The sequence below is a fragment of the Scomber scombrus genome, chromosome 21 (assembly GCF_963691925.1).
Source record: "Scomber scombrus chromosome 21, fScoSco1.1, whole genome shotgun sequence".
In the NCBI taxonomy this organism is placed as follows: domain Eukaryota; kingdom Metazoa; phylum Chordata; class Actinopteri; order Scombriformes; family Scombridae; genus Scomber; species Scomber scombrus.
In genome coordinates, this window is record NC_084990.1 from 10624138 (window position 1) to 10649214 (window position 25077).

The window sequence follows — 25077 nt, forward strand, 5'->3', positions numbered from 1 at the left end:
GGATGCTATCCTGAGAAGTGGAAGGACAGAGCGGTAGTGTAGAAAGCATTACATACTATGGTTTTAAAAGTATTTTAGGTCTAGTGAAATGCATAATGAACATGACTACATACAGTATGAGCATAAGTATGCAGAGATAAAAGGTATATATATAAATATATATATATATATATATATATAAAGTTTTGTTTTAAATAAAATACAGTATATACTGATAAACAATATGATAGAGGTACAACTAAGGTGTTGAAATAAATGCTAAAATAAACTATGGCCCTGTCTTGATTGTCATTTCTTCTTGGATTCCCTCCTCTGACAGATTCACATAATGATCCAATTGAAAGTGCTGTGTTTGAATTGAGCCATTTGGCAGCAGCTCGACTCAGCCCCGCGGTGGTTGAACACAACATTGTTTTCAGGTCCAGGATTATTTTCCCATCAGGCTCGGTGAGCTAATAGGACAAAAGAGTAGATCTCACTGGGAGGGAGAAGATGAGATGGTTTAATTCAAAGCAAGCAGTGGCTGCATTCATGCAGCAAACCCAAGACGCCTGTGAGGCACGAAAAACAATGAAAAAAGCTTGGAAGAAGATGAATGACATTGTTTGCTAGCATGGTGGTCGCTTTAAGGTTCACAGTAGAAAAATGTAAATATAATAATGGTAGCTTTTTAAGTTTGTTCCATGTTGCCCACTTGTATTTCTCTAGCTGAGATCTGCTTGTAGTTAGAAAGAACTTCAGATGTCAGGTATAGTTTTTTTTCCATGTAGATGAAGCCACTAGCGGACATTTGTCTTCTACTAGATAGATAAAAAATACTTTTCACTACACTGTACCTTGTCAAAGCTTCTCTAATTTATGATTACTTCTTGTGATTTTTGTTCCATTGGTAGAAACTATAATTGGATGACTAATTGAGTCAAATTATTGAATGGCCACCACAAGCTGCTAAAACAGACTCAGTGGTTCTCAAGATAGATATTCCTAGTCTCTGAACTGGGGATGAACACAATTCTTCCAAAAGATATTCCTTCATTTGGCATTTTGATGTGGTGTAGAATTCAACACTGTTCAACATTTGTGTCTAAAATTGCCCATAGGTGTTCAATTGAGGTGATATAAATGGTTTCATGCTCATGAAACCATTCAGTGACCCCCTCCTGTCCTGTATGGAGGCATCTGTTTCTTTATTCATTCAATCAGGGTTCTCCATTAACTTGTCATCTGTATTTTCAGTGGAAGATGTTCACAGTGGGGTCTGTGGAATATGCAACACAAACAGGGGCACTAATTCTGGAAACCAAGGTCACTCTTGAAATTTTAAAATGTCATTTTCCAGCACTGTGAGCACCACAAATGCAATTCCATTTACCTCTCATGTACTGAAGTGGAGGCCAAAGCCTCAGAGACTGATATCTGAAAACCTAAGCAAGCCATTTGCATTACCAGATACTACTCATAATATGTGAAAAAAACATGAACTAGTCCTTTAATGTCACCTGGCTTGCAGTGGAAGAAACGAATATCTCTGCCTGGAGATATTTAAATGCTCAAAACAATGTGACATTCAGTTTAGTTTAGTTCAGTTTTTGGCACTGTGTGATGGAAGACATCACTGTAATAAACACATAACTACAAACTGTCGAGGCTGACGCCACAATCATTATTTCCATTGTAAATATTCATGAGTCCTGGAGATTAGTATACGTCATACTACCAACAAACCATCAAATATATCATAATTTTGTTATTGTCAATAAAAACTACTTGAAAACTCATATTAAAATGATTTACACGTTCATAAGTAAAATTATAAGCTTGCAATTTTGTTTGCTTGTTTCATATAAGCCATAATGTCACCATTAAAAATTGTGGTGGTAGCCAGTTTATTTTTTTCAACGGCTAGCACCACATAACATAAACGACCCAGTATCCATGTTGGTACTGAAGCTAGTCTGGTGGGAATGAGTTACCCCAAATGTACAAAAGTGGTACATTTATGGGCAGCTGTTAAGTTCAGGGTAAGTTTGGCACTGTAATAAACAAATAATAGCAGATATGTAAAATGTCAAATTACATACAGCATGTATTGCAAAAAAGATTGTAGTGTTTACCACATTAAGGCAGTAGGCATAACTCTGGATGACACTGGTGCTCTTCTTTAACTTCTGGCTAATATCCAGAAAGGTACAGACCAGAATACGTAAACAGTGGACATGTTGCATACTGCACCCCTTCCCTTTGACATGCTCTCTTTCTAGGCCTGACCAGAGAGAAAGGCAGGTTACACAGGAGCATGGGGCTAATAATGAGGCAGTTCATGGGACACCAACCCCCTCTCCTCCCTGCTGTCACACACACTCACTAATAAGCTCACATGACTCTGTGCCACACTGACATGATTCTGTGACAAGCAAACGGTCAAAATGAAGGTTTGGCATCTCATTAGCACCATATTGAGAAAGACAGAGGGAGGGACGGGCAGGGAGAGAGAAGGAGGGGGATTCTTCCAGCTGTTTTTTCTAATAGCAGACTAGAGCGAAAGTGAGAGGGTGATAGTCAAAGAGGGGCAGAGGAGCTAAACTGCCTGATAGGGAGGAAGCCAGTGGGTTAAATGAGCAAGAGATGGAGTTAAAGTAAGGGGAAGAGAAGAGAAAGAGGAAGAACAGTTCACCCTGGGATGACTGTGAACTAGAATAGTACAGCTGATAGGGGAGGAGAGCAAGAAAGGTAAGTTTCGTCCTCCTTGTTTGTTTGCCCTGAAACCAATTAGTTGCAGAGTGATTACTATGCAAATGCTCTGATTTGTCCAACTTTTTACCCACCCATGCTTGCTTGCATTGTCTCACGCCCATTTTCAGATCAACAACGTGTGTGTGTAACTTTAAGTGCCAAGGGAAAATTAGGTCAGCGAGAGAGGAGAGAGAGGGAGAGAAGCATGTGTTAGAGGAGGTAAGGCACACTGGGAGAGGGGGAGACGGACAGAGAAATTGAGAGAACCCCTGAGCAGCCCTTGAACTACAGTAACAGGTCACTTGAGTAATCACTGGTGATTCAGAGAGAGAAATGTAAGTGCTGGTTTCTCCCAGGCATGACTGCTCTGCTGCCACTTTTGCTTTTTTGGCTTGTGGGAATGGAGTTATGTAGCATTAAAATACTTTCTTATGAATGCTTCTTTGTGGTAAAGTGAACTGTTGAGTCCTGTTTCTTCAAACCTGTTCACCATCCCTTCTCTTCCTTGCCTCTGCACTGACAAGAACAGAATCAGGATTATTTCAAAAACATTAGTCTTCAGGGGCTTTCTACACTGTTTCAAAGTTCATAACAAATGAGAAAAATGACAAAGAAACATAATATGACAATGAAGACCAGCTAGCGGAGGGGAAGAACATCGTAAATGAGCCTGACTCTCTGTCATGCTCAGTCTTGTGATGAGGTGTGGTTAGTCATTTTCATATTACTCAGCCAACAATGTGTCAACGTGCTACCCAGACAGAAATAGGCTTGAATGTGACTGCGTCCTTTGCGTGTTTGTGCATGCATCTCACTCCTTTTGTTCAATCTGCTTTTTCCCTTGATTGTAACTGCCACATAACGCTTCGCTTTACATGCAGTGCAGAAAATGTCTATCTGGACACTTCATTCCTTTTTAATACTGAAGCCTCGTTTGTTTGCCAGATAAGAAATCTGCTCCTGTTGCGCTTTTGCAGTCATGATCTCTAAATCAAATGGCAGGAGGAGAGAGAGTGGGAGACAGTTGGTTCTAATAGGCCTTGTATTAGTTGGAGCAAAGGGAACGATGACCTTTCCCTGCTGTTTATTTTGGGAAGGCAACAGGAAGAATGCCAGAGCAGCTGTTCTAATCCTGCTGGCAGATCCCACCCCTGTGAATTCCAGTCTGCCACTGGAACGACACTCCCCTTACTCACGCAGGGGGGCTAGGATGTATCCAAGCACTGTACAGTGTAAATAACAGCTTGTCGAAGTTGTTGGCAATACGCTAAGCAACACACACTGCTAGGTTTCAGTCGCCAGTTGTTTCCTATCAGACTTGCTTGCCATACAGTACAGTACACGGGGGACCGGTTCTGCTTATGAGTAAGTCAGCCCACATTATCTGCACATTACAGTGTGGAGGTCCAACCTGTTACATGATAATCAGTGTCACCTGTCATCTGCCAGTAAAACGGTCTTTCCTTGATTGTTATGCATGTTAACCAGTCTAGCTATCTTGTATAGCATCAACTGCTATCTTTTTTTCTATCTTTCTAAAATAGACACGTTCCCAATAATGGCGAGCCTTCCCAAAGAGCCGCCTGAGGATGTTGTGAAACAGAGCTTCTGGATGGTGAGGATTATTTTTATGATGAAATTTAAGAAAACTAGGAATAGCCACTTAATCCAAAAGTGTGTGTGTGTGTGTGTGTGTGTGTGTGTGTGTGTGTGTGTGTGTGTGTGTGTGTGTGTGTGTGTGTGTGTGTGTGTGTGTGTGTGTGTGTGTGTTTGTAAATGTGCAACTCATCCTTGTGTGCTGGAGCGCTGCAGGCCTGTTATACTTACATATCATCATCATCTTCTCTCCTTCCAGCCGAGGAATTATGCACACACCGTGCACCGGACTGATCAGTCTTACCAGGCCTGCAACGATATTGTGGCCTGTTTCACTGAGAGGGCCAAGGTTGAAAAGCAGTACGCTCAGCAGCTCAACCAGTGGAGCAGCAAATGGAAGTCTATAGTGGATTCTCGTAAGTATTTGAGTCTGCGTGATGGGGAGCCATGGTGATGTAAAAACAGAGAACATGCATTCCCAGGCCTTTTTGATCATCTCAGCTCTCATCAAGTTAAAAATACCTCTTGATTCGTATTAAATGGGTTCATCTGTGCTTGTTTGAAATTTTCCAGTGGACAAATGGAGGTCATTATTTCTTTATTGGTTCTATGACTCACCTCTTCGCCCAGAGTTATTTCATTCCTCCGTCTGTCTTTTTTTCTCCTTTCCCAGGGCCACTTTATGGCTCCCTCATGAGGGCTTGGCAGTGCTTCTTTACCTCCACCGAGCGTCTGTCGGCCCTCCACTCCTCAATCTCCCAGTCCCTCGCCGCGGAGGAAGGTGACCGGGTGAAGACCTGGCAGAAGGAGACCTTTCCGAAAAAACTCTTTTGTGGGTTCAAGGAGAGCCACGACAACGACACAAGTTTTTCACGTGCGCAGAAACCTTGGTCGAAAAAGCTGATGAAGGTCCACAACACATATGTCATTTAAATTGATCTGTGTGTGTGCTTGTAATTGTAGTTGTAAACGGCAATTGTAGCTTGACAATTTTTAAAATGCTAAAAGTATTTGAAAAAATGTGTTAGCAACATGTCAATTAATACAATAATGGAAAACATTTAATCAGAAAGAATGAATAATGAATGACAAAATGCTTAAAAACAGTTCAATATGAAGAACAGTTGCCTAAAAGAAAGTCCACAATGCCATTTAAAGCCCCTGAAAACTTGACTTTAAATCTAATTTCTCTAGAACATATGTATGATCAACATGTATTTGACACATATATGATTAAAGTTAATACTATCTGATAACATCTGTGCTTGAATATGTATTAAACAGCTGGAGAAGGTCCGAGTTGCGTATCACAAATCCTGTCAGAGGGAACAAACAGCCATCGACAAAGAGAAACAAGCAAACGATAACTCTGAGATGAGTCCAGAGAAAAAGCAGAAGATTACAGAGGCGAGAGAGAAGGCCACAGAGGAGAAAGAAAAGGTGAGGAGAGATGTTAACACACTGTATCACTTCATTCTCATGCACGCTGAATAAGGTATTTAAATTCACATTTCCTGACTCACAACATGTGGAGTTAGACATTTTGGATTTCAAAGACGTTTGCTGGCCTGATACATGTGGTGATATTTATCTTTTTGAGGAACTATCGACTCTAAACAGCCTTAGATTTCTTTTCAAAGCATTTTCCATGTATGGAGATGTGTTATTGTTACACTGCTCAGTGTTTATGCGGCCCAGCATGGGAACAGTGAAGAGTACCAGATGATTTATTCATCTAAGATCCTCCTCCATTAAAGAAACACAGCGGTGGTTCTCCCTGATGGGAGCGTGCTGCAACTTTTCATCATTAAAATTGTTTTGGGTTTTTTTGGTCTGCCTACAGGCTCGAGACCGCTATGAGAAAATGCTGGAGGATGTAACATCCTACACACCTCGCTACATGGAGGAAATGGAAGCCATTTTTGAACAGTCGCAAGAGGAGGAGAGGAAGAGGATCAGCTTTCTGAAGCAGGCCTTCCTCTCCATCCACAGACATCTTGACATCACCAACAACGAGAGGTGAGAGGCCAGGATGTGCGAGCCAGTGTGCACACAGTGTGTATGGATGACTGGGTTAACACAAGTGTTTCTAAGTGCCTTTTGTGTCAATATAAACATGACTCTGTGTCCCGGTATCAGTGTGAAGGCAGTGTACAGTGAACTCCACCACACTCTGATGTCCATCGATGAGCAGGATGATCTCAAATGGTGGAAGAACAACCGTGGCCCCGGGATGCCCACTAACTGGCCAAAGATTCAGGTACATTTTTTATTCTCTTCATTTCACCTTTATTCAACCAGGGAGCCTCTTAATATATATTATCGTTTTTTATAAGGGAGACCGGGCGAAATGGCGGCATTAAATATGTGACATAGCTCAGTCGGTGTTTAGTTTAGTATCAAACCAAGTTCTGAGGAGACTCTAGTGACACTGGACGATATTCCTCTACATGATCTGGGCCCCGTTCTTACATGTTCATACATTAATAACCAAGTTATCCAGCGTATGTTGATGATTTGACATGAATCTGGATTTTTTTTGGTTCTTCAATGCAGCATTAAAATTTCCTCTGGAACTGTTGTCATAGCAACAGGTCTTTGAACACAAAAACTGCTGAAGTGCAGTTAGCTGGATCATGACCAAGACATTTTTGGGTGAATCCCAAACATGAAGTAATTTTCAGATACAAATGTCTCACTTTCTTACACTTATAGTGAAATGCTAGTGAGATAATTGTGGTTTTAGATAAGTGGAGATTATTGATAAATCATTATGATCATGATTTATCACAATTTTTGTAATGAAGGGTTACCTTTACTCATACATGATAAAATATAAAACAAACTGTAAGTTTGTACACTAAAAAATGACCAATCTGAATTTAGTGTGGTACTCTGAGCATAAAGACATAAATTCATCTAAAAGCCAGTAGAGCCAAGATGAACATCATTTCATTTGACATTTGAAACACTGAATTTGTTAAATAAATAACCCACTTTGCTGAGGCATGTTTCATGTCATAATGTTTTATTTTCATGGCAGCATCACTGATAGTCAGACTACAGTCACTGTTAACATCTAATAATTTAACTGTGATGAAATTGTGGAAACAGCAGAAACATTATGGAGCTCAATGTAGAACAAACAGCTTTAACAATGCAGGAACACACATAAAATCAGACTTATGTCCATGAATCTATTGCTCCAATGCATGCTAGGAGGGTTCCTGACACACCTTTAACATGCAACATTTAACAGCAATCACATGATCAACACTCAGCCAATCATATGAATGTTGATCATGGTTTCATCTTCCTTCTCATTATGCTTTTGTTGTTCATGATGACTTTGTCCAGGATCAACAAATCAATAAAACTAAAACTGCTTTCAAAAAATCAAAGTAGTTGCATGAGAATTAACAGGATTACTTTAGCATATTATAAAGGTAAAAAAAATGGCTTTAAAAATAAAAAGTTACATAGGAGCCATAGTTTTAGTGAGGTTCATCCAGTAAACATGTATAAATTATAGTGATGAGTTCCTGTCACAACACTCAATATAAAATAGAGAGATGAATGACAGACTGCAAAGGCCTACAAAGTAATGAGTCCAATGCATGCATATACAGTTAGAAATGTGGACTTGAACACAACTTTTTTTTTACTTCTTCGAATAAGTTGTCATTCATTTATATGTGAGTTTTAACCAGATAGTAACAATTATAGATCTGTGGTATAGAAAGATTTGCACCCAGCCTCAAAATAATGCTTAAGTCTATTTGTGTGAAGATTTGCTAGATATTGCAGTGCATTTTTGTAGCTGTCCACCTGGACCAAACTGTTGTTAGTGCTTGAAAATATTGTTCATATATAGATAGTGTTTGAGATCGAAACTTTTGTCTCTTCCATCAGGAATGGGTCCCACCAGTCAAAAAGCTAAAAAGAAAGAAGAGAGACCAGAAAGGGAAAGAGAGCCAACCGTAAGTTATCCACTGTAGTGCTTTGCATATAAAAAATGTATTAAAAAACAATTCAGAGATGACCGCAGATTTATGATTGAATGTCTTCTTCTCCTGTTAGTGTAATGATCGGGGGAGTGAAGGTGCGAGCTCTGTACGACTACGTGGGAGAGGAGGGTGATGAGCTGTCCTTTAGAGGAGGTGACACATAAAGTGTGACGTAATGACACTTGAATATACTAGAGTGTATTGGACAGAAGTGTTATTGTTAATGTTAAAGCTACAGAAGGCAAGATTAAAACACAAAAATAAAACTATTAAATTATTATGATTATTTTTATTATTGGTAGTAATAGTAGTAGTAGAAGTAGTAGTATCATTACTATTATTAGTATTATTATTATATATATGTTATTATTCCGTCTTTGCAGATGCTATGGTTTTAACTCACTGTATGTTATTGATGAAGTTGAATCCAAGTATGAAAATAGATATTTTACTTATACAATTAGCATTTTTATTTTATGGCGTTCATCATCAGAGAAATACAAACGGTAGAAATCAACAGCACTAAAATGAAAGTATGTGGCTATAACTATATCTCAAATAACTCTATAATAAGTCTTGCATGAAGAGAAATAGTTTGAAGTTTGGTTTACCTCTCATGGCCATCTCATTAGTTTTTTGGTGCCAGAAAACCCAAAACTGGAGCAACTGGATGACCATGAAGCCATTAATCACTTAAAAAAATTTGACCTTCAGAGGGAAAAATAAGGCTACTATTTTTCCCTCTGGAGGTCAAATTTTTTTAAGTGATTAAAATGTATTTATTTTTATATCCTGCAAAGCGCTAACTATTGAGATCCAAACTCAAACAAAAATGTAAAAAAGATGAAAGACTGTACAGGAATTGCATCACTTTCAGCATAAGTAAAAGTAGCAACATCAGTGTGTAGAAGTATTACTTTTCATACTGCCAGGTACCATAACCTAAAATAATAATTCATAATTTAGTTGATTATATTTTGTATTAATGATCTAAATCTGCAAAGTAATTAGTTGCTAAAGCTGGCATAAATGTAGTGGAATGAAAAAAAGTACAGTTGAATAGAAGTACAGTACCAGAAAATGGATACTCAAGTAAAGTACAAGTATCTCAGAATGGTATCTAAGCAGAGTACTTGAGTAAATGTACGCAGTTATATTCCACAAATGCCAGCTTCTAGTAGCCTTAAGAGGAAAAGAATCTTAAAGGGTAATTCCAGTATTTTTAAAACTTGGACCATCATTGTTGGTCTAAGTGACTAATAGAGACAAAAATGTTTTGAAAGGTCCAGTATTTAGCTGGCAGGCATGAAACGGGCTGCAATGTAGTCCTTGTGAGGCAATTGCACCCATCAAAGTACATCCACTATAAGTGATGGTTTCGCATCTGACAGGCTCAGATTGTTATTATAAGTGTCTGACAGCAAAAGAAGTAGCCAGCTGTAGTAGCTTAATGGCTAACTTTTTAGTTTTCTCCTCCAACTGTGATGAAAGTCAGCCTCATACATTTAACAAACCAGCTGTGCGGATGAATACGTGGGTGGTTTGGTTAGTGGGCAAGCAGTATGCACATCCGTTTGTTTACATCTCAGCTGTGGTAACTTACTAAATGAAATCAAATGGTTCATGCAAGTTTCCAAATTGCAAGGATAAAGTTACCAGATCCACACTGTGCAGTTTTCAGGGATTACTGTTGGATGATAGAGACTTACATACTGTAATTCCTCACACAGTTACGTGTTGAAATCACATTTTTTCTGACTGTGACTGCTGAACATTAAGTACAGCCAGCCTCGCTCTCCTCATCCAGCTGATTCTGTGGGGGTGAAACAGTCTCCAGGACGACAATGTTGATAAACGCTGTAAACGTGTAGTAGTTACACAGCTGGGATTACTCTCATCCATGAACACTTCTAGATTTTCCAAGTCTGGCAACAAGAGATCCAACTGCAGAAAAAGTTTTCCTCTTTACTCTGCAGGAGAGGAGATCACTGACTGCAGGAATACCAGCAGTTTCTATTACGTAACCGTTATTGCATGTCTTTTTTTTTTTTCCTGGGATGGTGAAGTCATGACCTGCCCTACTCTATCTCTGATTGCCTTTGTTGGTTGGGTTGGTTAGGTTTAGGTATAAGGAGTAAGATGGTTAGGGTCAGGGTAAGAATATCATGGTAAGCCAATCAGAGGCAGAGTAGGGCGAGTCATGACTTTGCCATCCTAGGGGGAAAAAATGGCTTATTCTATGTTGTCTTTCCTGGCAGTCCTCTTGCCTACTGCCCCCATTATTCATTTTCCATTTGTTTTATTTCCTCTTTGTGATCTCCAGCTTAAATAAATACAGTTGGCCAGTCAAAGTGAAATGACTCACAACTGTCTTCATAATAGTGCATGTGATAATCTGTCTCTGCGCTTAGTTTTTTTTAGTTTCCTTACAATCCAAATACGGTGAAAGTCAGCCTCATATATGTACACTAACCACACCAGATGAATATGTGAGTGATTCGGTTAAGCTGCAAGTTGCCCCTGGATATAGATTCCTATGCAGTTAGTTCCTGTTTACTTTCATTGTCAGACTCTTATAACAGCCTGAGTCTGTCTGTGGCAAAAACAAGTACTTTTAGTGGACATACTTTAGATGTGAGACTGTAACACATTTTTATTTTCTATAATTATGACTTTTGTTCCTTTTTGATCCCAGGTGAAGTGTTCCTGAAAGTCGAGGAGGAGGATGACCAGGGTTGGTGTCGAGGAGTCCTGAGCAGTGGGAAGGAGGGCTTCTACCCCGCTAACTATGTTGAAGTTGTCGAGTGACATCGCACCGTCCAAAATATTATGTTCTAAACCTCTAGAGTTACTTTTTAAATCTTCGAAAAATAACATTTATCATTTAACGTCTAAGATGTTGTCACACTTATTCTGAGTTCCTGTAAAATATAATTTGTCCTCAATCATTTTTGTTAACATGTTGTTAAGGCCTTAATATTCCAACCTCCTGGTTTGAGTACATCTGCAATATGAATTAATTTATCAAAGATGAGAGTGTACTATTTGTGCAAGAGCTGTATGTGTGAGTATGTATGTGTGTGTTTGCATGCATGTGTGCACATCAAGACGAAACAAAAGAGAACAAGAAAGGATATTTATTTACTGTCATCTTGTCCAAGTCTAAGTTTGTCCAGGCACAGGTTTACAATAATGTGTGCACATCCACAAGGTTAATGTTTACTTAATAAGCATCACGTAGAAGCACACAGAAGTTATTCTGCCTGAGAGAGTGGATTTTCAAATAATAAAAGTATGATTGTTTTGCCTCTAATTGATTTTGTTGACTTTTTCTTCAGTTTTCACATTTTTGGACAAACAACAAAAATCACAAACATACAGCATTTGGAAATGTTCCATAATTTAATTTTCAAATGTGTATTTTGCATAGACATTAAATGACCAGAAAAAGATACATTTAATTACACAAATCAAACAGAATGCAAAAATACTGAAAAACAATTAACAAAAACAACACGAACAAAAAAGAAATAATGTTTTCTTTTTAAAAGTTTATGTTTAAAAAATGCTGTTAAGTTTTCTATTTCTATATACATATTACGCAATATCACATCACATTGCAGACACTGATGTGCAAAGCGATTTACTGTGTGTTTTCCCATGCATACACACATATATGTGTGGAAACATATTAACATATATTTTCATAACATATATTTCAGTAGCAAAATACATCAAAGGATGTTACAAGATAGTTCATTATTATGACATTTTGAAAGTCATTAGCTAAAAGATTATCTTGACCTTAGTCATTTATTTCCTCAAATGAGCATTCCTTCATACGCCCTCTTTTATTTACATATACCAAATGATTAACCCGAGTTACGCGTTATGCAACAAATCTGTGACCAACCAGTCAACCTTACAGCTTTGCACACAAACACAAACACACACACACACACACACACACACACACACACGCACACACACACACACACACACACACACACTCAACTGCAACAAGCAAAGAAACCTGTTGGACAAGATGTCTGACTCACAAATAATGAATGACAATCTGTGACAGACACATTTGAGTCTTGGGAGGGTTTTACAGTATCGTCAGAATTCAAAAGGATCTGTGTGCGTAAGTACTTCCCAACTTTGCTTATTTAAAAAAAAAAATGTGTCCATTTTATATTGAGGAGAGGTGTCGGCTGCAATGTCTGGATCTTTTCTATAATTAGAGCATTTTCCAGGTGTGTCAACATCTTACAAACTGAATGTCCACATACTGAGACTGTAATTACTTTGGTTACTTTGGACTGGACTGTAATTATGTGTTATGTGTTGAAGAAGTGTGTTGAAAACTCTATTAAAACCTCTCACTCTGTTAAATATTGTCTTTTCTCTCGCAGGCAGGTAGAATCATAATGGAATTTGCTTGTGGGTTTGTTTATGTGCCGCCAACGCTGAGTCAGAAGAGCGACCAACGACCCAATGTCTTTAAACGCTCAGGTGTGACTTCTTTCAAACATGTCTAAGCAAGACATGGAACACAAACCTATAACACTGAAACTCATTTAAAAAGGCACTTTGCTAATGCATTGTCTGTGAAGCCCCTATGGAATGTGATACTACAAAAAACTTAAACATCAGGAAGCCAGAAGCATCAGATTTGAGTGTTGCAGATTTAAAGAGCTTGTTAACTCACCAGTTTGAAGAAATCCTTTATAGAAGCACAAAGCATTCACTCGGCTGTCACTGACACTGTGTATCACCTGCTGCTCACAGATTTCCAAAGAATCTCTGGGAAATTAAGTCACTAAATGGAGACAGATGTTAAAGGAAAGAAAGTGAATCAAAGAAAATAACACAAAAGAGAAATTTCTTTGAACTACAGCTGCAACAATTATTTTCATTATCATTTTCTCACCAAACAATTAATCATTTGGTCTATAAAATGCTGAAAATAGTAAAAAAATTAAAATTAAGAAAAGAAGAAGGTGGTGCCTTCAAATGTTTAGCTTTGTCCAACAAACAGTTTGATTTAATAAGCTGTGACTGAATACTTATAATTCAATCATCAAAATAGATGAATGAATAATTTCCTGTCGATTGACTAATCTGCTAATCGTTGCAGCTCTACTTTAATTTATCAAAGATTACACATAACTCTAAAAGTATCCAAGTGACTGGCTGGTTAAGCACCATTAAGTGTTATGCAATCAGTGACTCACACAATGTCTCCTCTATCTTAGAGGAGATATTCCTTTCAGTAAAAGCCATCTGTCACCCCAGTCTCATTTTCTTCTCAGTACAAAGGTCAACACTGCACCAGTTGTGTTGTCTGTGCTTATATTTGTCTTGCAAGATATAGTTTACAAGTTTGCAGCTTTGTATGTAATTTTTTATTTCCATTCCTTTTAGCACTTCTACCTCCTGTTAATAAGTGTCGCCCTCGCTGTCCTCCTCCTCCTCCACCAACAACGAATTCTGCAGAAGTGAAATCATCAAAATCGCTCCCCTCTCCCCCCAAAATCATTGAACAGTTGGAGAAGATTAAGGAGGTGAGGACAGTTGTGAAGTCCACTCCCTACTATGAGAATGCTGAATTTCACCGTAAATCAGGGACAGCTTCCTCCACCAGTACGACTCCTCAACAGACACAAACTACAACACCTCCTCGAAAAACAGGTACTGTGAATCTGAGTGACAGTTTGAGCAAGTTCAGGTTTTGTACTGTAGTATTAACTCAAATACAATAGATGTAATTGATATGTTCAAGGAGAAATTCACCCCAAAATTCAATGTTGTCTTATTTTGCAACACACAGCAAATTTAGTTTAAACAAAAAAGTAAAGTCTTAACTGAGCTTTGGCTGTGACATTATGAGTAAAAGTTTTACTTTTAGAGATGTTGTCTTTAGTTGCCCATGCATGCTGTGTACAGAAAATTGAGGGATGTTTTTCTACTTTGATGGGGTTTTTAAAGGGTTTCTTCAGTAAAATTACATATGACATAAAAAACATGTAACTACTGCTAGTGGTATCTAATCATGCAGATAGTTCTGGATTTATTTGTCCAGGTTGAGATACTGCCCCAAATCAGAGCGTTTTTTGTAAAAAATTCGAGGCGCACTTCACTGCCTTTTTTGTTGAAGCCTGCAATTTAAAAAAAGAGCACCTTGCTGCATCTTTTTTCTTTAGTTGTTGCTAGGCAACCACCGAATCACCCATCCTTTGCCTTACCACAATTTTGCTGTGAAGTAAACAACCTGCTGTTTTCTGTTCAGATGATGGTAACTACTGTACAGTTGGTAAAGTCATATAGCTCCAGTTATCCAGTAACAGCCACTACCAGTTTGTCCCAGACTGGTCTGGTTTGTCATCCATGATTGTTGTCCCCATTTGTTGTAGTCACCACCACTGAAGACCCTCTTGACACACCTGCTTGGATAATGGGAAAAAATGCAATGAATTTCTTCTGTTTTTTAAACTTGGGGCGTTCAGGGTGCTCCTGCAAAAATATGAGGCGCATGGAGCTGAAAGATATGTGGTGTTCAGCAATGCAAAAGCAGCAAGCAGAAAGCTTCACTCTGATTGAAAATTATTACAAAATGCTGCCCCAGGCTGTTAAAAAGCGATCTGTCTGATCTGGGCTTGGTGCATTTCATTTGGGATGGATGCAGAAATCACAGAGGCAGAGCTCTGAAAATTGAATCTACATCTGCATGATTGGAATCCACCAGAGGTCAGAGGTCAGAAGCACTGATCCAACTTTTCCTCTCCTGATAACTGAACTCAAGGTATCTATTCTGTACTCATCCAATATCCCTTTTCCCCAACTTTAAAATCTGTAAACCTCATCACATGGAACTCAATGGGATCGTTTTGATGTAAGGTAACATGAGGCCAAGGACAGACTGAATGTAACTGATAGAGAAAACAGTGAATTTTAAGAAACTAAATCTGTGTTACTGTAGTTCAGTGACTTCATGGCAGACACTGCTTTATAAGGTCAGTATTGATGATTGGGTGAACAAGCCTTGGTTATAGTTTGAAATGTATAAAAAGTTACAGGTGGTGATATATGCACGTGTATTTGCACACAAATATCATGCAAGAGATTAGTGACGATTTAAAATTTTCAGGTGAATTATTCCTTTAACACTATCTATCTAACTCTATCTATTTCACACAGCTCTTCTTCCACCACACATGAGACCTGCAGCAAACAGCCAGTCCCCTCCTTACAGTCAACCACTCCCTTCAACCAACACCAATAACCAGATATTTACCTATGATCTCCCTAAAGCTGAGCCAGATTTAAATGCCAATCCTGGGGACCCAAACTACTCATACAGTATCCCAGAATGCAATGGAGGTGAGGTGAACCTACCAGCTGATACTAGCAGGGTGCCAGCCCCAACAGGTAAACAAACAGGACACATTGTCCTGCTTTGCACTCAGTTATAACTTGATACAACATAGTGCACTATGCAGATCATATCACTTTCTTCTGCTCTCATCTCAATTTACAGCACCTCCTCTCCCATCAAGACCTTCATTCATGAAGTCAATACCAGAGTATGTGGTGCTGTTACCTTCGTCCCGCTCAGCTTCCTCATCCTCTCAGAAATCACCTCTGACCCCGCCAATTTCCACATCAGCCACTGGTAAAGATGAACATAATGTGTGTCTCCTATCAAATGACTTAAAGGGAAGATTATTTCATCCAACCAATTGTGATTATTTTACAAACCATAACCACCAATGTAACACAAAATGTGCGACTTGTGATCAGCAGATAAAGGGCCTCTGCCAGGAAATCCTAATGTGGTGCTTGTCAGTTTAGGAAAATTGGTCTCAGATGAAAGAGGTCAGTAAACTTTTATCATCACCATAAAATATTGAATATTGGTCATCTACGGTAGTTTGATTTTCCGTCTTAATAGCTTATGATGGTGTTTGTGTGACTTTCAGTGCAGCCCATACAAGGAAAACCTACCTCCTGCTCCCAGTGCAGCTCTGTGCCTGACTCTGGTTATGACAACATGGTAATTCATCTTTTATTTGACCTAAAATAGATATACTATATGTGGTAACATGATTTAGGGTCATTGATTTAAAATGTGAATAATAACCTCTTTGCAATCATTACTGGGGAATAGGAAACATGACATTCAAGCATTATTATTATTGATTATAACTTAATGAAACAATGTATGATTGGTTTAATTGATTCAGACTGCAAACTGGCTTGTAAAGTGTTTGTCTCGGTGGGTAGACTGTTGGTGATGTTTGTACTATTTTAAATAATGTTCTCTACTTATGCTTAACTGCAGGTTAAAGTGTGTTACTTCTGTCAGTCCTGTGACTTCACCAGTCTACCCAGCATACCACAGAGTCCCTCAAATGGTTACCAGGATGGTCTCTTCTTGCCCAGTCCAGATGAAAAGCCCCTGTGTGCTGCTGACGCAATGCTGCTCTTCTGTATTGACATCTCAGGCTCCATGAGTCTCACCTGCCAGGTAAAAGAACTTGTGACTGTGGACATTCACAAATACAGCTTGTGTTATTTCAAATGCAGATAGTGATCAGTCTCTTTTGTTTTAAGGTGTCAGATGGTGCGAATGTTTACCACAGATCTCGTCTTCAGGTGAGTCCCTTCTCAAGTGACACAACATTGTAAAATTCACTGGAAACTGCTGGGAATTTTCTGTGTGCATGTATATAGACAATAAAGTGAATCACAATAGTAACAGTTGTCCAGAGATGCTATCAAGATGTTGTTGGTGATTTTAAAAATGAATGTATTCAAACCAGTTTGTCCAGGAGGCCGTGTTACAGTGCGTTCAGAGCCTAAGTGAACAACAACCTGACATACAAGTGGGACTCATCACCTTTAACCATCAGGTACATCATGTAATTTATAGGACATTTTACAGAGAGGGTGGTGCGATTTGGTGCAAATTATAAGACAACAAACAGAAGAAAGTGTTTGTTTAGTTAGTAGGAAACCACTCATTGCATTTGGGTTCATATGTAGTTGTTAATTTACTTCTTAATAAATTACACTCTTGACAATGTTTTAACTGACAGAAAATACTAGTTTTCAGTGAATAGTTTTTGTATGTCAAATTACATATAAGCATATTAGGTTGTTTACATGATGTGGTATATGGAGTTTTAAGAAATAAACTGATAAACTAATATGTAGTGTAACACAAAGAACTACACACTGAAAACAATATATTTTCTAATTTATTATTATTAATATTTTTTGCAGATAAAAAAACACATGCAGAGACATAATGGATTGGCACTCATCAACTAAACCAACCACCTTTTTTCCCCATTTTCTTAATAATTATAACAATAATTTGTACCAATTTGCAGCACCCTCTCTGTAAAATGTCCAAAAACCACATCTAGAAATTACTCAGGAAATTAATATAAAATTAAAGGACCTGTAAATTAAAGTGTTACCATAATTTTCTCATGTAGAAATAAAATGCAGGTTATTACTGTAGCTTTTCTTCATCCCGTGACATTACCAGGTGACAATGCACGGATACGACAATTTCACATCATATTTCCTGAGCGGTGCAGAGCTGGCTGACAGCGACTATCTGAAAGCGGCTGCTGCCAATTTCCCCAGTCCACCTCCACTGTCACAGACCAAAGACTTCTTACAGAGACAAGTTATGGGGTAATAGGAAAAACAGCAATTACTTAAGTCTTTGATCACATCATAGTAATGTTACATTAAATGATAGATGTAACTTTTTCGCTCTGCTTTTTTTTTTTTAAAGATTATTTGAAAGTGGGACCACAGCTCTGGGTCCAGCTGCTCTCCTGGCCATTGCAGTGGCCTCCAAACAGCCAGGGTCCAAGGTAGGTTATATCTTCAGCCATTTGCAGGTCTTGTGTACGTAATATGTCAAATCTCATGTACAGCATATAACGTGTGACAAGAAAAAAAAGAATCTGTTTGCTGAGAAGAAAGCAGATTGTTGGTCACTTGTACTTATTTGATTTAAAATTGAGGTTTTGTCTGGTAGGATGCTTTTTATGACCTTTTGGCTTATTTTCAGTCACCACATTTGAATAGATACTTTAAAGTAATTTTCATGCATTAATGTCGCTTCATTTAAGAACAGCTTAAATTCAAAACAGATGAAACTTCAGGTCAGCTGTTTTTTTTAATGAAAGTCACATATAAGTCTTGGATGGATAAATGTTCCCTGTAATGTGAAGAATACAGGTATGAAATAAAGAGGCAAAAACATGCTTGGTGTGGTTGTTTAGAACTCATATTTTAGTTTTTCATTTTGCTGCACTCTAAACAGTCCAATCTATCCCTGCTGATCTTAAAGGTGATTATCTGTACAGACGGGAAGGCGAACACAGATTTAGGGAATCTAGAGGTGGAGGATGATGATGCTTGCACCCTCCTCTCATCCACCGTCTTCTACCAGGACTTGGGGGAATATGCTGCTAATCAGGGGTTGGTACACATCTGCAAATCCATGTCAAGAATGGGAACTGTGTTGAAATATATCATGTAGTACAAAGACTAATACTAGCACTAATGAGGGTGGGAGTAGTCTTTTATGACTAAACTGGTCCAGATGTGTTGTGATGAAGCTTATACTGAAATATCCTTCTTTCGTTAGTGTGACAGTATCTGTGCTGTCTATAGAGGGAACAGACTGCAGACTGGATGAGCTCGGAAGACTTGCTGATCGCACTGGAGGGACAGTAAGAGAGTGACATTATTTTTTATTATGTATGTAACATATCAAATCTTGTATTTCTCATGTTGTCCATCTAATTTGTCTCTTGTCCCTCAGGTGGTTATAACAAGCCCCAATAGGTTGCATCAGGAGTTTGAACAGATCATTGAGAACAGGACGATAGCTACACACTGTACTGTCACATTACTGCTGCCCAAAGCACTGTAAGAATATTTCTATATGTTTATTAACATGTGTACCTACTAGTATTTTTATATGCTTTCTGGACTGGTTCCTGATGTTCTCTTTTGCTCCAGGCGTGTTAAAGGAGAGAGGGAGGCAGGACACAAAGTGAGCAGAGAGGTGGGGAATGTGGACCCAAATACAGAGATCACCTTCCAGTTTGGAGCCTATGATCATGATGCAGAAGGTGAGAAAAAAAAACTGGCAAGTCATCACTGACAGACTGACGCTGTTCGTTTATTTACCTTCCTAGTTCCAGTTGCCGTTCTGCCTTTCTCATGAATATCACAGGTGGTGGTGTGATATGTGCTGCCAGTTCTTGCTGAACAGTCAAGATTGTTATTTCTGTTGTTGCCATCCAAGAAAAGTCTTAATCTGAGTTCACAGCAAGAGAGACAACATTATGAAAGGAGCCAGAATCATTATATATATGAAAACAAGTAACAGAACTTGACAGAGTAAAAATAAGAAAATAGGCCTATTAAAAAGCTGCTGGGCAACAACATGAGGTTGTTTTGTTATGTTTTGTCACCTCTGGTAAGACAAGAATATGTGTATCTGGTTACAGATGTAAAAAGGAAAATGAGACATTAAAATATATTTTTTTTTAAAAACAAGCATAAGTAAACTCAGATTTCAAATTTCTCTTGGAATCAGTTTCCTAACCAGGTAAATTAAAAACGTGTACATCCAAGGGAATCTGTCTGTAATTCGTTCATTTTAATTGCTTTAAATGCATTTAAGTCCTTCTGCAACTCATTCCATGCCGAGGGTCCAGAATACACAGATGCCCTTTTTTTCTAATATCTGTATGGGCATTTGGGACAGAAAGCATTAAGAAGTCCAAGGAAGCAAAGAGTACTATCTTGACCTTTGTGATAAAAACTCAGAGCTCAGTCAGAGTTATGGGTAAATGCCTCTATATGTGACAACCTGGAATGACTCACCTCATTGGTGTTCTGTCAATGGAAGAAAATGTGAAAGTGCCCTGTAAAGTACCTGCACAAGATGTAATGCAGTGCCCTATGAGTTGCCATTGTAATAGGTTGCGTTGAAGAGTCTGTATGGGTGCCCTTCTAGTGGAAAAAATGGACCCTAAAAGTGCCATTAGGGTTCCCCTAAGTCTCACACACTAAAGTACAGAGTTGGGTGGCCTTTAAAAAAGGGATTAAATGCCCTCCAGGGTAAGCCCATATGTGAGAAAACATGATGCCATGATGAACGCCCTTTTGATGAACAAAACATGGTGCAATGTATGGGGAAAAAACATTGTGAAATGCTCTTCCAGTGAAAAACATGAGATACTGTGCTCTATAAGTTGACCTTTCGATACGGTAAACTGACCATTACTGTAGAAATAATGTATGCTTTATGTAGGCTGACCATTAGGAAAATATAGGACCCTTAAAATCATTTTGTAGTTGACATTATTCCATTCAGTTGATTTTTACACAGTACTTCTCACTAGTTTGCTGAGTCAAATCACTTCAGATTGTTCTGTTATCTTTGGGCGTGTGCAGCCTAAGCTGCCAGTGACAACAGCACCAGTCGAGCGATCGTTCGTCACTGAAACTGATTAAGACCCAGCTTAGAAACAGATGTGGAGAAGGAAGGCTCTCAGATCTTCTGCGATTGTCCATTGAGAGAAACATTCCAACTGACTATAACGACATAGTTAACATTTACAAATTCATGGCCAAAGAATTCTCCTTTGATTTATGCTTCCACAACACTTTTCGCTTCCCTGACAAGCCTGTTCCAAACAGCAAATGCTCAAAATGTTTCATGTTTTTACAAGAGATGTGTTTTAGAAATAAACATTTAAAATATTAACCACTTCCTGTATTTCATTCCAGATATGTTTGCTAAAAAAATGTTTAAAAAGTAAATCCTATTTAATACAGAGGTGTTGTTTCCATATATTATGAATCACTGTATAAAATTTTAATCTTAATTGGGGATGTTACCTTTTTACCAAATGTGCATCATTGCTCTCTGCTGATGGGGGTGCATTGGATGTGTCATGGTCCCTTTATATTTGTATGCCCCTCCCATTCAGACAGCCTGAATCCACACTGAGGGTAAGTGATTTTGTGCAAAAACAAATTGTTAAAAGTTTAAAAGTTAATCTTGAGTTTATATGAGGCCGCAGTTGTCCAAATTAGTCAGATCCTCAAGCTTAAGCTTTCTCTCAAGCTTTAACAGTTTTCCTATATATTTTTGCACAGAACAAGGACTGTGGATTTTGTCCATCACGTACGCTGAAAGTACCTTAAGATTTGATCTTCTAATGGTCAGCTAAGATAAAATAAGATATCCCTTTATTAGCCCTAAAATGGGGAAATTTGCATTATTAGTGCAGTATGAACAGTATGAACAGGAGGAATGCTCACAGCAAGCAAAACCTCTTTCTATGTTCATACGGGCGCCTGACTGTGGATCACTGAACACTTGCTTGAGAGGAGCAGCTTTGCTGTGAGTGTTGGGCATCAGATCAATCAATTGTGTTTTTTCCTGTATGACCTCTGACTACTCATACAGGCCAGTGTGTTGTCTGACTCCAATAACATCGTCAGCCTACAGTATATCTCCTGGATTTTAGTTGTACGTCCATGCAATTCCCCTCTGCTCCAAAGTTAAATAGCTTTATTGTAAGTTAAATTTGTGATTCTCTTTAGTGCCAGCGCCAGCTTCTGGCAGCCGCGTGTCCATCCAGCTGCAGATCTGCTACAGAGAGAGGAATGGACGGACGATGCTCAGAGTGTTCACTACAGAAAAAGATGTTACTGATGACAGGTGATGATGTTGTTTCCATAATCAGAGATTAGCTCACACACACACACACACACAAAGACACACACACTTGACACAAGCACACACACCGTTGCGCTGAGCTATTTGCATTTTTGTGTCCTCCTTGTAAGCTTAAACAAGTCATTATCCTCTTACGTCTCTCATCAAAGAGGCGTTCTCACCCCCAGGACTGATTAGCTGTATTATTTTACACCAATTTCAGTAAACCTTTAGGCAAAGCATATTTGAAAATCTAAGGAGACTGGCTGTTGCCGAGATACAGGAGCCTTCACATCATGCAGAAATTATCGCACCATGTAAATCACATTTCTCCTCCTTTCTAACGTTTAGTCACACACAACAGCTGAACCTCTCAACCCAGTCTGCCTGCTTCATATACTGAATGAAGGTCATGCAATTCATTGTCTGAGCGGTTGCTAAGTGGCCCCTGTGTTTATAGCACAGTAATATAATGGCAATGCTGAAGCTGTAAATGTTAAGAAGCACTCTCCTGATAAAAGTGTGGCCCTCCTTTTCAGCTCGGCGGCCCTATCCTCTCTGTCTCTGTCCATCATCCAGCTCAACTCGTCGCAGGCCAGCGCTGCTCTTGCTGTCAGAGGCCGCTTCCTCGACGCCAGAAAGGAAGGAGAGCTACAGAGGGAGCTGATCGAGAGAGCAATGTAGGTAACCGCAGAGATGGAGTGAACTCTGACTGACATTTATGTGTGGGCAACCTGTGGACTGAGAGCTAATTTATGGTGCAGTCTGACGAATTGGATTAAATGAGGGCTGATACCTTCCTGTACATAGTCAACACACAGAACAGAATCAATTATGTAAGTCCAGTAATTGTGCAGGTGAAGTAAAAACAAGTTTAGCATCAAATAACATGAGCAGAAAATGACTGCAATGGTGACAGAAACTGAGAGTGAAACTCAACTAGATGCTAACAAAAGTGAGTAAGGGAAATTGAAGATCCGATTAACTGGGACATGTTTCTCAGTAGAAAACAGTCATAAAAATGCTAAAATACATCTAAATAACCTGACAAACTTGTTTTTATGCTATTGAGACCATTCTCATTTTATCTGTGCATGTTCTTTCTTGGTCCAGAGATTCATAAGTAATGATCCCACGGTTTTTTTTGCTCATTTTAAAAATATATTTTGTTTGTCTTTTCTGTTCCTTACAATAACCTTGATATTATTGGTAGAGTGCATGCTGTTTATTAGATGTAGAGCATTTCTTAGGCTTGGCAGATACTCTATAAAGTGTGCCTGTCTCTGTTTACAGAGAGAATAACCGCAATGCAGAGGACAAACAGACGTACCAAGAATGGGTTAAAACCATGGAGCCAATATACAACAACAACATACATAACTTCACACGGGTGAGTTTTTCTTCTTGTAATCAGGTTCAGTGCCTGACATTGGTTAGAATCACTTCGCTTATTAACACTTATTTTTTCTGTTTTTCCAGAGAAAATCTGTCGTATCAGACTCACAGGTAATAAATGTCATGCCACATCCTTCACCTTACATATGATATAACTGCGCACTAGAAGCCTTTTTATAATTTGTCCCCATCACTTCACTTGTTTTTCTTTATTTTTCCCTTCCCCAGTCTCTAACAGATGCTGGTGCAGCGCTGCTCTACACTATGAAGCACAGCAACAGGAAGTCCATCTCTTTGAAGAAGAAACATAACCTCTAGCCCACTGTCAGTCACCACCTTTTACCTCACTGGATGATACATACTGCTGTTTGACTTATCTGGCTGAACAAATTCTGTTGAAAAGTTTCACAATGTAAATTATGTTAGCCTAAAACACATTTGCCTATCATAAAAAACACGTTTCAAGATGTCTAAGCATATTAAAACTGCAGAGGCAGTATGCAGTGTACATGGGTGTGTATTTCACACTATCCATGTGGCAGTTTGTGTTTTTGCACTGACCAAAACATGCAAGAAAACCTGACTCTGAAACACCATCATGCAGCTAACACCTAGATTCTACTATGTCAGCAAAATACATCTCACAACAACATATGTGAACCTAACAACACAACAGTTGATATAATTCTGTTTAACATTACACCATCAAAATATGTTCATATCCATTAAGACCACATTGGAATATTGCAGATAAGAAAAGTGTCAGTGTTTAAAAGTTGCAAATGTAGTGAGCAAAATGAGACTGAACAAACAATAATCATGCAAGAGATGGAAGCCAGAGCATAATTAGACATGCCTTTCTCTGGTGCGGCCCTGACAACGCAAATATGTAACTCAGAGCAGATGTCTGTTGAGCATTTATATAGACCATTATCAAATGCGGACAGGTTCCGAGGTAGCAGAACATACAAACCAGGCTTCAACAAGAATACGCAGAGTGATGCTCAGCAGGTAGAAGCCCACAGTGACTCTATCTCTGTGGAGATCTATGACTGTCTTGCACCTGGTGTCTATGCACACAGCCTGAGCCTCCAGCTCGCCATCAATCTCCCTCTGGAAGCTCCCCTTCAGGGCCAGGGAACAGGTGAGGGAGGGTAAGCAGGACATAGATAAAGTTCCAGGCCACCATCATAGGCTGTGGAAATATTTGTTAAAAAAGGCTGGGGTGCAGGTGCTGTTCCTGGTGCCATTGCAGGAAAAGTCCATTTCCACTTTGGTAAATGGCATCACCAGGCAGACACGCAGGAAGCCTAACTACAGGGAGAGGCACTTGTAGGTGGTGGTGGCATCCACTGCCATCCACTGGATGGGGATGAGACTGTTATTATGGCTGCCATTGTCACTCCTGGCTTTTGTTGGGTAGCTAACAGTGGGGAAGTTATATGTATGAGAGATTATTTCACTTTTAATTCTGTTTATTTATCATAAGAAATTAATGGATGCAAAAAATATAATTTCAGGTTTCAGGTATATGTTTGTCATTTCAACCCTAAGAAATTAAGTTACAGTCAC

The 25077-nt window shown here is 38.9% G+C and overlaps 3 protein-coding genes across 7 annotated transcripts; 2 read left to right on the forward strand and 1 right to left on the reverse strand.

Moving 5' to 3' along the window:
• The first annotated feature begins 2544 nt into the window (after positions 1-2544).
• LOC134003499 (protein kinase C and casein kinase substrate in neurons protein 2-like) lies at positions 2545-11649 on the forward strand. Its single transcript, XM_062442725.1, has 10 exons — positions 2545-2730; positions 4278-4348; positions 4589-4745; positions 5003-5238; positions 5614-5769; positions 6173-6348; positions 6469-6589; positions 8242-8309; positions 8410-8489; positions 11032-11649. Exons 2-10 carry the CDS (start codon positions 4292-4294, stop codon positions 11142-11144), a joined length of 1164 nt encoding a protein of 387 aa, XP_062298709.1. The 5' UTR covers positions 2545-2730; positions 4278-4291; the 3' UTR covers positions 11145-11649.
• Positions 11650-12345: 696 nt separating this feature from the next.
• On the forward strand, positions 12346-23863 carry LOC134003015 (circularly permutated Ras protein 1-like). Of its 5 annotated transcripts, none has more exons than XM_062442103.1 (21): positions 12346-12484; positions 12752-12851; positions 13764-14030; positions 15537-15767; positions 15877-16011; positions 16140-16214; positions 16319-16392; positions 16681-16866; positions 16953-16994; positions 17162-17251; positions 17896-18047; positions 18151-18232; positions 18715-18845; positions 19015-19099; positions 19192-19298; positions 19392-19504; positions 21996-22113; positions 22650-22790; positions 23404-23500; positions 23590-23616; positions 23734-23863. In XM_062442103.1, the coding sequence occupies exons 2-21, from the start codon at positions 12767-12769 to the stop codon at positions 23821-23823; spliced, it is 2328 nt and encodes a 775-aa protein (XP_062298087.1). In that variant the 5' UTR covers positions 12346-12484; positions 12752-12766; the 3' UTR covers positions 23824-23863. The 5 variants fall into 5 exon arrangements, with proteins under 5 accessions (XP_062298087.1, XP_062298086.1, XP_062298088.1 ...); XM_062442102.1 differs by having other exon boundaries at positions 12346-12480; XM_062442104.1 differs by having other exon boundaries at positions 12346-12480; positions 16143-16214.
• Positions 23864-24230: 367 nt separating this feature from the next.
• On the reverse strand, positions 24231-24902 carry gjz1 (gap junction protein zeta 1). The gene is given in 5 exon segments (XM_062442108.1): positions 24231-24474; positions 24476-24655; positions 24657-24705; positions 24708-24884; positions 24887-24902. Coding segments are annotated over 5 exon segments (666 nt in total).
• Positions 24903-25077: the final 175 nt, after the last annotated feature.